This window comes from Merops nubicus, unplaced genomic scaffold (genome assembly GCF_000691845.1).
Source record: "Merops nubicus isolate BGI_N331 unplaced genomic scaffold, ASM69184v1 scaffold2624, whole genome shotgun sequence".
NCBI lineage: Eukaryota > Metazoa > Chordata > Aves > Coraciiformes > Meropidae > Merops > Merops nubicus.
In genome coordinates this window covers 1-15,138 of record NW_008604663.1, presented here as the reverse complement: position 1 = coordinate 15,138, position 15,138 = coordinate 1, and the positions used below count along the sequence as shown (strand labels likewise).

The 15,138-nt window shown below is 46.2% G+C and overlaps 1 protein-coding gene across 1 annotated transcript; it reads left to right on the top strand.

Annotated features, from left to right (window-relative positions):
• The first annotated feature begins 636 nt into the window (after positions 1–636).
• Positions 637–10,853, top strand: LOC103771756 (rho guanine nucleotide exchange factor 5-like). The gene is given in 16 exon segments (XM_008939067.1): positions 637–690; positions 994–1,141; positions 2,893–2,974; positions 3,348–3,412; positions 3,875–4,137; positions 5,001–5,161; positions 6,077–6,229; positions 6,961–7,090; positions 7,457–7,531; positions 8,105–8,194; positions 8,529–8,683; positions 9,361–9,470; positions 9,473–9,506; positions 9,914–9,984; positions 10,323–10,427; positions 10,699–10,853. Coding segments are annotated over 16 exon segments (1,851 nt in total).
• The last annotated feature ends 4,285 nt before the right edge of the window (positions 10,854–15,138 follow it).

Below are 15,138 nucleotides of genomic sequence, written 5' to 3'. Positions count from 1 at the left end.
TCTGTAATGCACAAGAGCTGTCTTCCTCTGGAGGGGAGCCTTCCTGAGGACAGGAGGACTGTGCCTATCACTGCAGGGCCTCTGGAACCACCCCAGACACCAGGCAGGACTTCCACCCCCCTAAGCCACCCAGGGACAATTCAGCAAACCCCCACAGAAAAAGGGGTTATTATCCATGGAAAAGAAACAGAAGCAAACGTGGATCATAAAACCCAAGAAATGCCTTTACTTGATCAGCCTGACTGCAGTTTAAACCAAAAAGAGCCTGGATCCAGAGTCTCCAAGGTCCTGAGCACACTCACCTGGCCCTCTGAAGAAGATACAGTCCTTGCTGTGAACCAGCAAGAACAACCTCTGTCCCCTGTGTCCCACTCACGCCTACCTCTGGTGTCTGAGCCTGATGCCAAACAGCTTCCTCATCCTCCTTCCCACGGCCAAAGCTCCAGTCAAGCTCAGGCCCCTGCACTTAATGCAAATCACTTGGCTCAACCTCCAGCCCTTGGACATTACCAGCCAGTGGCTCCTCTACCCTGCTCCATGCCACACCTCAACTGTGGTATGGACGATAAGAAGTTACTAGCCATTCACCCTACTAGAAGCCATCCTCTCCAGACTGCTGCCTCTGTGTCTGACACCATGGCCTCTGCTTCAGATGGAGAAGATGTAGCAGAGAAAGATGACCTTGTTCCGGTAAGCAGAGAGTGGGACCTTGGTGACTCAGGTACCCATGATGCAGAGACTTCTGATGACTCAGGGGTCAGTTTGTTGGCAAAAAGCTTTTCTGCTGTTGGAAATGAGGTGTTGTCTGGCTGCTCTGACACCAGCCCTGAAGCTGTGGACCAGCACATGGATATACAGTGTGGAAAATCCTCACCTGACCACCCTTCTTGGCCCTCGCTGGAAGGCCTAATAACGTCCAGAGACTCCAAGAGCAGAACCTCTGTACAGCCACTTCCCATGCTAGCATTCACCAACCCAATCCACTTCCTCCAGCTCAGCCCTCCATCACCACCAACCACCAGAACAACCTGCCAAGAGGAGGAGGTCTTTGGGGAGCTGCAGTGGGAGCAACAGGCAGGCATCTTTGGTGTGGACACAAAGAGCATCCAAGCTCCATTGGCAGTCACAGAGAAAACAGAAGGTGAGAGAAGGGTCAAGCAAAGGCTGGAGGGAGGAGGAGCAGAACACCACTTGGTAGCTCAGCCAAAGGCAGAGACGCCCAGACATTCACCCTTGGAAAAATCATCAAGTTGGCCAGACAAAAAAACGACCAGGGTGGCTGCACAGGAGCCAGCAGCTAATCAAGAAAACCCGATTAAACGGCGAGTGAAAAGCAAGGACTGGCACCGGCAGGGCCTGAGGAGGACATCTGGACCACCAGACATCTTGCAGGGTGAGTCTTCTCCTCCATCCCTCTGCCCCACCTGCCCGCACAGTTTATTGCAGATACCAAAACCATGGCACTGAAATCAATAGGCAATCTCCTTGTCCCTTCTCCAGGAACGAGTTTCTTGGTGGGGCTCAGTTCAGAGCTTCTGCTCATCATCTCTGCTGCCATCCCATGGCCATTGCATTTTCCTGCTCTTGTAGCAACCCCTTTCCATGCAGCTAGAAAACACGTGGACCTCTCCCTTCAGTAGCCCTAGTCCTAATTCAGTCTCTAGTAGCACCCCAGTTCTAGTTCATTGTTTATTTGCTACCTTCCTTTATTTTGCAGCTGACACCTTTTAGGTTCCAATTTGATCTTCTGAAAGAGATGATCTTCCTGAGGACGTAGGATTTGAGATTAGGGGCAAGGATGCAAACTTGTCAAACCCAAGGTCCCAGCTTGCACAGAAGCCAAATCACTGATGTCACCAATGGAGAACGTTGATCTTATGCAGTGCAGCTCATTCAGACAGCACTGACTGTCAGTAGGCATGGCTCTTCTGTATTGTATCTCACCTGAGCTTTGAATGCACTTCTCCCCAGCTCTGAGTTTATTTTCCAAGCTCCACAACGTGCTGGATTTTTGGCACAGAGGAAAAAGAGACGAGTGTGGAGGGGCGGGAAAGGTTTGGCAGCACTTGAGTCAAGATTTGTTCACATGCTTGACTTGTAAATTCTTGGCTCCAAATTGTAAAACATTCAAGGCAGCCGTGTGTCTTTCCCCTGACTAAAATCTCAGTCATTGGGCTTTCTTCCTCCTGCTTTCAATGAATTTTATACAGAATTTCTTCCCACCTTATTTGATTGAATCCCTTCCGAAACAGAACAAAACTCCACACTTTCCCCATTTTACACAAAGAGAAGATAACTCGTGCAGAATTTGTGAATGCTGACATGGCTCATAAACACAAGGATTTGCTGACAGCATTCACTCTCAGGCTGCGTCCCTTCTATGACTCTAAACAGGAGTGACGTTGTTAGATGTCCAGCATTTCTGCCCCAGAAGTCACTGGGAGTCTTTTGGGGCTCAGTGTCCACACAAGAAAGTCTAAGGCTTTCAGACATGACTAGCAACTTTGAATCCATTGATCCTCTGATGCCTGGCCCAGGTTGCTGAAAGGGGAAGGGCAGCACCAAATAGTGCCCACAGGTGCTGTGTCTTCACTTGGGCAACTGGAGAGGGAAGCTCTTGGAGTTACTGTCATTGCTGAAAATGTCAAGCTTTTTCTTTCTATGAAAAGCAAGTGTGGCAAAGTAACAGACATGTAAAATGTCAGTAATATCAAGGATTATTAAAACCAGAATGTTTCTGACCAAGACATAAGGGTCAGGAGGGCACATGTACTCCAATCCCAGACCATCACGTAGGCGGGGTATAGGTAAGTGCTGTCTGTGTATCTTTTGGATTGTAGCTTGGTCTAAAAATGGACTTATGTGTTCCCTTTCTAATTGTCTTGTGTACAGAAATTCCTTCTGTTCCTTCAGAGGAAGAGGCTCACAAGGCACACAAGGAGTTGCCAGTCAGTTCAGACACAGTTGTATTGCGGTAAGTCTCTTCTAAGGCCCTTAGACTCTCTCCCCACCCAAGTGCAGCTCAGACTCCTCATGCTCTCCATATTTCCTGAGGTACCAAAGATGATGATAAAGGGAAGAAGGCTATAATAAAATGACTTAGGCCTGTGTTTCTGTCTGCTCCCTCTGGGAGAGGACCCCATTGCAACAGAAGTATTTCTGTCCCTCTAGGACAGTGTTTCCATTAAGCCAAACCTTGTTCTTTGTTAAATAAAGCATGTGGAGCTTAAGTTTGTGGGCAAGAGAGGCTCTTGCTGTGACAGATCTGTTACTAAGATTTGGATAAGCCATCTCTGGTACTGTGCTCTTTGTTCATTGTTTGTTTCCAAATCCTTATTCCTTGACAGAGAGAAGAAACCTGCAGACACAATGGAGAACTTCAAACGCCGGCACTCCAAACTGATCAATTCCTGTAAGTACCTTCTGCCTGAAGTGCTGTGGCAGACTCCTCACTTCCATCATCCTCACCTGGGTGGTGAGCACAAAGGAGAGGGCCTCTTGCCACATGTAGCAAGGGGGGAGTGTTAGGGTTCGGTGGAGGCAGTGAAACCAGAGTCCTGCAGCACACTCAGGCAGCTGGTGAGCTTTGCTTATAGCCTGTGCACGTGGTCTGATCTGTTCAGTGACCCTAAGCTGAGACAGTAACAGAGTTTTCTCCAGGTTGAAGCAGAGGGTAAGCAGCTGCTATGGAAAGTACAAATCTGTATGTCTCAGCACACTCAGGCAGCTGGTGAGCTTTGCTTATAGCCTGTGCACGTGGTCTGATCTGTTCAGTGATCCTAAGCTGAGACAGTAACAGAGTTTTTTCTCCAGGTTGAAGCAGAGGGTGAGTAGCTGCTATGGAAAGTACAAATGTGTATGTCTCTCTTCACAGCAAGATTGCTCTATCAGGAGTACAGTGACGTGGTTCTGAACAAAGCCATTCAAAGCCAGAAGAGAGTGGATTCTTTCACAGAAGATCTAGAATCAAGTTTCCCAAGCTCCCCAAGGCTACGGAGGAAAGTGCTGTCTCCACAGGACTCGTATTTGCAACGTCTGTCAGTCTCATCTAATGCATCCCTCTGGCAGGACATCCCCATGATACGGGGCAGCAGAATGCTACTCAATATGTCCCGTGATGAGCAGAAACTTCAAGAGGTAACAGACAGACATAACAAGGTAGATGGGTGGTCTGTAGTCAAGAAAGTGTCCCCAAAAGGGTGGTTAAAGTGGAGAGCAAAAATTCTGATGTGAAGAGTGCAGGTGTTTGAATGCAGAGGTCACTTCTACCCATGCAAGCACTGTGGGGCATGTGGTACCAGTGCTTGTGAAGTGTTACAGTGCTGAAGGTCAGGCCTGTAGAAGAGAGGAGTGCTGAAGGACAGACTCTAGACCATATCTATGGACATGAGGAAATTTGAATCAGATAAAACAAGGGATTTTGAGCACGTTCAGTGCAAAGGAGAATATAAAATAGAAGACTTGCAGCATTCTTCCATGCATAAGCTCATGAGAGATGCCAGTAAACTCACACTGAACTGTAGTTCCTGTGGAAGAGTCCAAGTTTACTCAATTGGCCTGTGTGAGCTGCCAAGCTGAGAGGAGATGGGAAGCTGTAGGAGTTCAGCATAGAGACACTGGGTAAGGAAAATGAGAGGACCTGAGAGGAACAAAAAAAAAAAAAGGAAACACAAAAACACAATGGAGAAAAATGTGTGTGATGGAAAATTTATGGGAGCATGTAAAACAGGGAACCTAGTGAAAAGAGTTGAGATGGGATAAAAAGTAATAGGAGAGCAGGTAGCTATTTGTCTCTTAAGTCATAACACCAGTTTGTCTTTTAAAGAAAGGAAGACTATTTATAATGGCATGCTTGTCCTTCATTCCAGAAGACTCTTCTGTCCTTACACACTGCTTGCATCACGTACTGGCTTTCTTGCTTTGCCCATCTCCTCTCTGTAAGGCTCCTCACAGGTTTGTGCACTGTAGTGACACTGGGCCCCCTTCTTTCATCCCTCAAGGCCAAGTTTGAGCTGATCATGTCGGAGGCGTCGTACCTGCGGAGCCTGAACGTGGCCGTGGATCACTTCCAGCGCTCGGCAGAGCTGCAGGCCATGCTCTCCAACCAGGAGCGGCAGTGGCTCTTCTCCCGCCTCCACGACGTCCGCGACGTCAGCGCCAGGTGAGACACGACCCTGAGCTTCCAGCACGACCACCCAGTGAAGCACTGACCCACCCCATCGTGGGGTTTCCACCCGTGTAACGTCCCTCGCTCCCGCTCCCTGCCGTCGCTGACCTGCGAGGCAGATGGACGCACGCAGCACTTTGGGACTGCCTACCAACGCTGTCCTGAAAGGAAGGTTTGCCTTTTTAGGGGACAGGGCAGTGGAAATCTTGGTGTTGCGTCCCAGATGCTGTGGTGCAGTGGTGCACAGAGCTTCACTGCAGATCAAAATGTTCAAAATGCTACTGTAGTGATGCGCTGTGGGCTTCAACTACAACTGCACTAACTAGACCTCAGCCCAAACCGAACGCAGCTCCTGCCAAATACAAGACAAAAGAAGCAGCTGCATGAGACCTGAAAAAAAAAAAGGGTGAGGGGGAGGAGAGGGGAGTGGGAAAGTATGTTACAGCCATCACTTGACAGAACCTAATGCGAATCAACTGAGCATAAGTCATAAAATGTAGACATGACTCCACATGCAAGGAATCCTGTATGTTGTAGGATTCTGTTCTGCTTTTCTCTTGCAAGGCTTGGTTACATATATTGCTAAACTAGTGAGGTTTGCTGCTACCTTTTCCATTTCTATGAGTGGGACTCTACTGGTGATGTCTTAATTTCAGTTGTTTCCTGACCATGCCTTCAGAAGTATGACCTCTCAAGAACAGAGAGGTTCTTTTGCCTCTGCTTTTTCCTTGCTGATAACTAGCCCTAAATTTTCATTGTATGAGTATTACGCTTTCTCCAGAAGTAAAGAGCTGTCTTGCACTCCATATGTGGGCCGCCAGGATTTTAGAGGACTGAGGCTGTTCTTGCTTAACTAAGTGACACTGCTATTTCCCTCTCCTTTCACGGTATCACAACCACGTGCCGCAGTTTCCTCTTTGACTTGGAGGAGAAGTTTGAGGAGGACATGTTCACCTTCCACGTGTGCGACGTGGCTCTGAAACATGCCCCCGAGTTCCGCAGGGTGTACCTGCCCTATGTGACAAACCAGACGTACCAGGAGCAAACCTTCCAGCGCTTACTGTAAGTTGCCTCATTTGTCGCACCCTTCTCCGCCCTTACTTCCTTGCTGCACCTCAAATAGTCACTCTTTCAAACGATGGGGAATGCTGCAGGTACAGACTGTTGGCCAATGCTCTCACTTTGTCCCCAGAAGAGCAGGCAGGAATTTGGGACAGCGGGACACAGCTGCCGTGGGCTCCTCTCCGGTAGCATTGGAAAGGGAAAGAATATTTAATATCTGATTCTGTTGCAGGCTGTTCTCTGTCTGCACTTCACAGAAGAGAACAAAAATGGCTGTCATGGATAATGGTTTTCAGCCTGTGGTTTGCAACCTACTAAGAACCAGAAAGTGATAATTTCAATTGAAATTTCAAACTGAACCATTCTCTGTCTCTGTGATTAAGAAAAGTGTGGCTGATGTCAGTAAGCTTACACTGGCTATCCAGGAGTCTTTACAATGGATTGAAAATCCTGGGGGTTTTCAAAACACTGTTGGTCTCTCTTGTTTTGGGTAGTAGAGTGGGACATCTCTTGCCCTCCTTTTCTGTACTCAGTGACATCTTGCTGTCCTACAGCTGTTGGAAACCCATACTTGCTCTGCTTCAGCACAGAGGTAGAGTTTCTTGACATGTCTTGCCTCAGGGACAAAACCTGACTGTTGGGAGTCCTCCAACACTCGCTGAAATCTGACACGAGGAAGACATTTATTTGCTGTGATGCCTAGATGTCTTCTTTCTTTACAACTCTTGCAGAAATGGAAACGCAGGGTTCCAGCAAGTCCTGGAGAGGCTGGAAAGTGACCCAGTCTGCCAGCGCCTCTCACTGAAATCCTTCCTCATCCTCCCTTTCCAGCGCATCACCCGACTCAAACTCCTGCTACAGGTAACTGTTGATTCTCTGCTTTCCTGCAGTTTCTCTCAAGCTGCTCCTTCTTCAAGAATGCAAGTTGTACATGTGAGCTGGCTGCAGGCACTGAGCAGAAGGATTTCACCCAGCCCTTCATATTGCATCTGCAATAAGTTGGGCAAGGTGCTCAACTTTTCAGGGATGCCCTGTTCAGTGCAGCTTATCAGTGACATTCTGCATCTCAAATTCCTGGCCTTGTTACCTCGACATCTCCCCACCTATCATTGTTGTAGTTTCCTTTGAGGCTGCCATCTTGGTGTCTCCTTGTTTCTCCTGCCATTCCCAGATACATAGGTCCAGTTTACCCTCTTTGTGCTATGCAAAACATCTTTTCTCCTGCAGAATATCCTGAAGAGAACTCGGCCTGGGTCTGAGGAGGAAGTGCAAGCAACACAGGCTTATGATGCACTTGAAAAGGTAAGCCTCTCAGCCTGTTCTGCTGCCCTGCAGAGAGGGCTCTGGGGGTTTTAGTTGATGGTACCCTCAGTGTGAGTCAGCAGTGTGCCCTGGCAGCCAAAAGGGCCACCTGTATCCTGGGATGTATTAAGCACAGTGTAGCTCATTGGTTGAAGGAAGTGATTGGCAGTGTGTAAAAAGTGTTTGGACAATGCTTTTGGATAGATGGTTTAACTTGTGATTAGCCCTGTGTGGAATCAGGAGTTGGACTCGGTGATCCTTGTGGGTCCCCTCCAGCTCAGGATATTCTGTGATCTTCCACAGCTGTGTTGTGTCACACAGCTGCAGGGCACAGAAGTGGCCCAGTGCTTTTCATTGATCCTCACCCTTGAGGAGAGGCCTTGTCATTGATCCTCATGAGGAACAAATTGGCATGTTCATCTGACTCTTCTGCACGTGATGTGGTAGCTGTTTTGCAGGAGGGATGCCTGGGGAATTGTCACATACACCAACTCTGGAGGGACTCCTGGAGTAGTGCTGATCCTACCAGCTATTTCTGCTCCTGCCTCACTGATAATCTGTTTTCCTCTGCAGCTCATCAAAGATTGCAATGAAAATGTCCAGCGCATGAAGAGCACTGAAGAGCTGATCTACCTCAGCCAGAAGATTGAATTTGAGTGCAAGGTAAGCTTGCCCATTCCCTGGGCCTTGCCTTAGCCTCATGTATTTTTGCTCTTGCCTCACAAATTCGCTTGGGCTTACTTTTTGCTCTCCTCTCCAGTATAGACAGAACTGCTGAAACAGAATGTCATACACAGGTCAGCTCTTCATCAGTGCTTCCCTCGCCCAGTTATTCATCTGAACCTTCAGCTGGAGGTGCCTACCATGACCTAGGCATGTCTAGCTGGAGAGGTGAAAGCACTCTTTTTCTAGAGAGAGGCAAAAATGCAGATCCAGAACTCACAGATGGCGATTGCCTTGTACACACCTGACATAAATTTTTATTTCTGTCTTGCAGATATTCCCACTCATCTCACAGTCGAGGAGACTTGTGAAGTGTGGTGAGTTGACTGCACTGGACTTCAACACCCTGAGTCCAAAATGGAAAGTCACCACCCGTCCCATCTACCTACATCTTTTCAATGACTGTCTGCTCCTGTCTCGGCCGAAGGAGTGAGTGCTTCAACACAATTCTTGCTGCCCCTTCTAAAAATACCTGTCTCTTTCTGGGTCTGTGCTTTGGTGAAAGAGTCCTTTCCCTCTGCCTGCCAGCAAGTGGCAGCATTTGTCAAGTCACTCTCCTAAGCCTGCATTACGTGAGTATCATGCAAGTATGTGGAATCTGAAAGTCCCAACTCTTAATTACAACATATAATAATATAACAGGATACCTTCTGGTCCCTAGTGCAACACTTCTGTGCTGCCTTTCCATCTCTGTAATGTGAAACACTTTAACAATAACCACTTGTTCTAGTTTCACGTGGTAAATAATTTCTTCCTAAAGGACAGCATGAAGACTGAATGTGGAAATCACTGGCTTGTTAAGAAACTAAGAGAGCTGTTGGTTGGTTGTGTTGGTGTTTTGGGGTGGTGGTTTTGTTTTTAAGCTGCAAGCTCGCAAATAAAATTCTGACAGGACAGAGCTTAGTATTTCTACCCTTTTCATTAAGTCTCCTCTCTCTGGCCTTCTAAGTCTTCTAGCAGGAACAAAGCTTAAGGTGCCTGAAGTGAGATGAAGACTCATTAACAGCTTTTTGCTTCACTGACTTCAGAAAACAACATGGATTATCCTTGCAACCCTCATCACCTTAAAACTCCTAACTTGCTCTGTTCCTCCTCTTTGTCTGCAGGGGTGGACGTTTTGTTGTGTTTGATCATGCTGCTTTCTCAGACGTGCGTGGGGAGAAGTGTGAGATGAAGCTGCATGGGACAAACAAAAACGTTTTCCGTCTCTTTCTGCTTCTAGAGTGGAGTTTTTGTTCCGTACCGAGACACAGTAAGGACTCGTGGTTACCCCCAGTGTATCCCATTGCCATAGCCAGACACCTCTGAGGAGCATGATCTTTGTGCCTCAGCAACCCAGATGCTGCAATACCAAATGCAGCTGCTGAGCAGAGGACTTGAAAACCATCCTCCTCCCATTACAAGCCCCCGATGTGCCACCTCACTCCTCTCACCAGAGCTACAATACTACCATGTTATGTCATACCATCAGCCTCCAAAAATGGGAGGTTTTGCCTTTTCCCTTCCCTCTTCTCCACTTCCACTCTCCCTGCTTACCTCAAGTACCCCCTCCCTGGCCCCTCCTGTGAGCAAACCTAAACCCAACCCCTGCCCCGTTCCCCTCATCAGATTGCTGTCCCCCACGTTGAATTCTGACACATATCTGGTGATGTTTTCCAGCAGTGAGAAGCTGAGGTGGATCTCTGCTTTGGCTCCTCCACGAGGAGAGCTGGACCTCCTGGAATGCCCTGGTGAGACTGCTCTGCTACTACAGCAATAGGGGTGGGCTGGCTCAGAAGAGCTGGAATCACTGGGAGGTGGAACATCCCAGAATGATTCCAAGGCAGAATACTTGCCTTTTTTTTTGTAAATAAAGAAGATACTCATGGACTTTGCCTCAGTGCCACGTTCTGACAGCTACTCTGCCTATTGTTACTGCTCATCATAAGTAAAAGGCCTGTAGTCTCCCTTCTAGTTATCTGCTTTTTAGTGTTTGGGGAGTACCTTATCCCCTACCTCCTCTGGGGTTGATGTACACAGTGTTGCTGTCGCTTTCTGGTATACCATTATGATCTTTTCTCCCCTTTAGATGCACCACAGGTTCAATGCATAAAGACTTACAAGGCTCGGGAAAACGATGAGCTGGCTTTGGAGAAAGCAGATATCATCATGGTTATGCAGTACAGCAATGATGGTGAGCAGAACAAATAATGGCTGTCTTAAATTATGGGTAGGAAGTTCCTCTAGTAGTGTAAAGTTTTAACAACACAGGCTTCAGAAGGAGCCTCTTACATCCTGATTGCTGGACTGAGAAGATGAGGAGACTCTTCATTAAGACACTTCCTTTGGAAGCTGAAAGAGGATTTTTTTCTTTGATCTTTGGGCCTTGTTGAAGGGGGCTTTGTAGGAAGAATGAAAAATGTTTGACTGCTTTGCCTCATGTTGTGCTTCTCTCCACACTTCAGGATGGATGGAAGGAGTGAAGCTTTCAGACCGGGAGAGAGGCTGGTTCCCCTCAGAACACGTGGAGCTCATCTCCAGCAAACAGGCACGGCAGAAGAACCTGAAGGAGGAGCAGCGTGTGAAGAATGCCAAGCAGCAGGTCTTCTGCAAGAAATAAGACTGTTTGGACCTGCAGAGTCTCCCTGCCACGGGGAAACCCATCTTTTTTCTATTGTGCCTCAGAAGAAACACCTCTGCGAAGAGCATAACACAGCACCTTGACAGAACCAGGTGCTTTTTGCCAAAGAAAGTGGGAATTCACTTGGGAAAAGTCATTCACTTCCTCTGTCACCAGGACTACGGCAGCAGTAGGAGGGGAAAAAAGTTGCATGTATTGCTTGCTTTGTGGTAGTAGGGAGGGACTGTAATAGCACAGAGGTCTGGGATCTGGACTTCTGAAAATACATTCCTGGTTTTGCCACTGACAAGTTGCAGGACCTTGGGCAAGTCACTTCAGAATTCTGCCTCTGTTTTCCCATCTGTGAAATGGGGTAAACGTAGCTACCTCACGGGATGTTGTGAGGCTAAATTCACTAGTATTAGCATACTGAGAGCTCCGAGTTCCTGAGGAGGAAGGTGCTAAGTGCAAAGCACAATAGAGTTGAGGAGAGTTTTCAATATCCTCTTGATATCTTGATGGTATTGATCTCCATGGTGTAATTTCCACTTAGAACAATGTACCTATTTGATCGTGCAAGTCTACTGTTCTTTAGATAAGCAAATAATTTTGTTGTAGCTAAATTCAGCTCGGTCTCAGCGTACTGTTAAGAGTCCTTGACAGCATTAGAGGATACACTGGAATTAAGCCAAGTTTTCAGAAGCCTTCCCCCACCTTGAGTGATATCAAGCTGAAGAATCTGTTTCACAAAGGTCACCTCTCTTCTGAACAAATGTCCCAGTAAGCCATCTGAAGTGACCCGTTTTTGCACTCTGCCTCCTGCTCCAGGTAGAACAAGTGACTTTTGACAAAGATTTCCATAACGGGTTGGTACATGCCCTGTACAAAACCACCATGACCAGGCATATGCAACAAAGTGGCACTTTCCTGCTGCTCTTAATCCGATCGCTGATGTGGTATTGCATGCACCATTTTGCACACTTAGAGACAACTCGGGAGATATTTAGCCACTGTAGATAAAGTCAAAATATATACCAGGGAATTGGTTCTTTTTTAGGACTCTCTGGTTTTAAGTCCGGTTTACATGCAGTCCTGCTTTTGTGCAGAACCTGTCTATTTGAGGATATGCCTTCAACTGTAAAATACTATTTCTGTGTTAAAAGTGTCTGCGTTCAGTCAATGCAAGATCAAGTATAAGAATCAATACACCAAAGAAAGCCACGTGTAGCCTTCTTGCATTTAATATATTTGAAGAATTAGTTATCTTCATTTCTCCAGCTTTCTGTCTCTGTAACATTCTGCCTTTAATTCCCATTTACATTGTATCTAGGATAGCTTATTACAGCCTATTTATATCAATAATTTTTAGCTGGATTAAAAAAAAAAAAAGAAAAGAAAAAGTTGCTTTTAGTCCTAATAAACTCATGCACTTCTCCAGTTAAAATGAACAACCTTCTGCTTTCCTTGTTCCTTAGGTTTTCATCTCAAATGTTAAGTATTCAGTATTTACTGGATATATATCCTCTATCCTCATCATTTTTTCCATACAACTCTCCTTTTTATGTGACTGTTGGGTACCAACAGCTAGATTTGGGAGAGGCAGTGAAGAAATCTTGCTTTACCAGCCATACCCAAAGGTGCTCCAGAGTGTTATCACCAGCCCCTCAGTGCCTGCTGCTGCAGGTTCCACAGTGGTGTTCTACACAACGTGTGAGTCCAGTCCACTCTCCCAGAAAGCCACAATGCAATTACTTGATTGCCTTTAAATCTACACCATGATCTGTCTGTACTTTTTTCTTTAGAAGAACTGAAGCTGGTCCCTAGCTAAGAATAAAAGCAAAGCCCTGTCTCAAATTAAAACAAAGAAGTGTTATAATCCTCAACAAGACCTGCAAATATTCAGAGTTCCAAAACACCTGCTTGTCCCAGGCCCTCATGAATTTATGCAATACATAAGTCATCAGGATCACCACTATCCCAACAGGAAGACAGAACACTGCCATGGGACCAGTTCAGTATGTGCTGTATAAGGGTCTTCTCACACAGGCAGCCTGGTGCATCCCCTACCTGTATCAGCTTTATCTTTGCTTCTTGTACCATGAGGCCACAGATGATGCCATTCTAAATCAGCAGTCATCTTGTTAAACATATTTAAAAGTCAAGATTCCTTTGCTCTTTCAACATCTGCTCTCAAAAAACAAGCAAGGAAATTGTTCATTAGAGTCTCTCAACGTGGTATGTTAAATTCTGTACGTTTGTAAGTTTCCCATCTCAACAAGAATTTCAAGGCCACTGTTGTGTCTGACAGGACTTCTATACCCTTTAACTCCTCAGATCAAAGGTTAACTTCTCCCTGTCACAGCTACAGCATTTATTTGTATATTTAGAAACATTTAAAGGTCAGCCCATGCTTCTCAGAATAAGTACTTACACCCTGACTGACTTCAGTTTATTACATTCCAGATAGGCCTCAACCTCTCACTATTTAGTTCAATTTTTAGCCCCAGCATCACCCTGCCACCAAAATCCATAAACATGTGCACTGAATTGCTTCATGCTTTTTGAACCTGATGAACATCTTGGCTTGTGTCAACTTAATTGAACCAGGACAATATCACAGTTGCATATTCAGGAGGCAGGAATCAAAGTGACAGAGTATCTGCTGCATCCTATCACAGTCTTCACTATGAGTCAGGATCTCTCCTATATTACCTGGACAAAACAAATTCAGTATTCCTATACTGAAAAAAAATGAAGCACCATTAGAGGGCAGTTATACTCATTTCTTTTTGTCTGTTTCTCATTTCTTTGTGGAAAGAGCAGCAATGAAATACAGACATGAAATGCATATTTTAAAGTTTTGGTGACAATCCAACATTCTTGTTTAGGTCACAAAATCAAATGTTAGGACTGCTGATGTTCTCTTAATTTAAAATATAAAATATATATAAATATGTGTGGGTTTAAAAGAAATGCTCACAGCACTGGAGACCTATGTTGGTCTGAAGGAAAATAAATGTAAGTATTCTCCATAGTTCTTATTCCCTTCCACAGTGTCAGAAAAAGCTGACTTTAGGACCAGTGTTCAGTAAATACACACAACCTGGCTCAGAAACAGCAACCTCTAAAGCAGTTAGTGATTTTTATTTTTGCACTTTTATCCAATATTGAAGAGGTCCCATCACATTTAAGATCAGAGCTGTTTTGTCAGTGAACGTTCCTAACAAATGCCATTTTAGTAAGAATTAACTTTCCAGCCAGTACCTCTTGCATTTGGTGGCTAAAGCAGGTGCACTGATAAGCCTAACGGTATTGTCTCCTAAATGCTGGCACCTGTTTCAGGTTATAGTCATTTAACTTAATGAAACTACTCTCAGGTGACAGCATCAGCAGGACCTTTGCTGCTGGAGTAAACCTTGAAATAAGGACAGGGTGTGCAGGGAAATGCACAGGAGGAGAATGGTGCCATGCCACCAATGAGCCAAAAAGCAAGATGATGAAGGATGCTCTGTCTTGGCAAGTTGCATTCTTCAAGCAAGCACAGTCTTTGCTGTTTGCAGACACACAAGCTGTGTTGACAGTTGGCTGGCTGCACTTCACTTGGTGGTTAGTCAAGCTGTGTGCAGGATGCAAGGGCAGAAGGCTCGATTTCTGCAACCAGCACAACCTATGTTGCAGCACAGGTCTCTCCATCAACTGCATGTGAGAAGAGGGAAGCCAGGAAAGCGAGGCTTGATTCTTGCTGGCCTTCATTTCGTGTAGACACCTGCAAGTGCACAAAGCTGGTTTGAATGTTACCTGAACAGATGACAACACTTGTAGCAGTGTGAGATCACTAGCTGCCTGGTGCTGCTCTGTTAGAGCCTTGGTTTTTCTGTGAAATGTCAAAAGGATGCAAAATTACAGCTCCCAGAAGTCAAGAAGTTCTATTTACTTCTTGTGACCACTAGTTTACGAGGATCAGGAGCACTGCTAAACGACTGCAGCCAGAACAGGTAAAGAAATCAATCTGTCTTCCTGGCAGCCCACAAGGAAAGACAACAAGGTTCACCTCACTCCTATTAACCCATCCATCACCTCACTCCTATTAACCCATCCAATTTTGTACCATCTGGGTCTGTAAGGCGTGCTGTTAGCGATACTTAAGCCCGCTCCTCACGGGAGCTCAGCGAGCAGGGCTTTGCCGTTGTGCCAGGAGCACTCTGGTACTCCACGTGCGGGGCCAGGTCGCTCCCTTCGGAGACCGGCTCGGCGGGCGGGAGGCAGCCCCAGCCGCCGCGGGTGC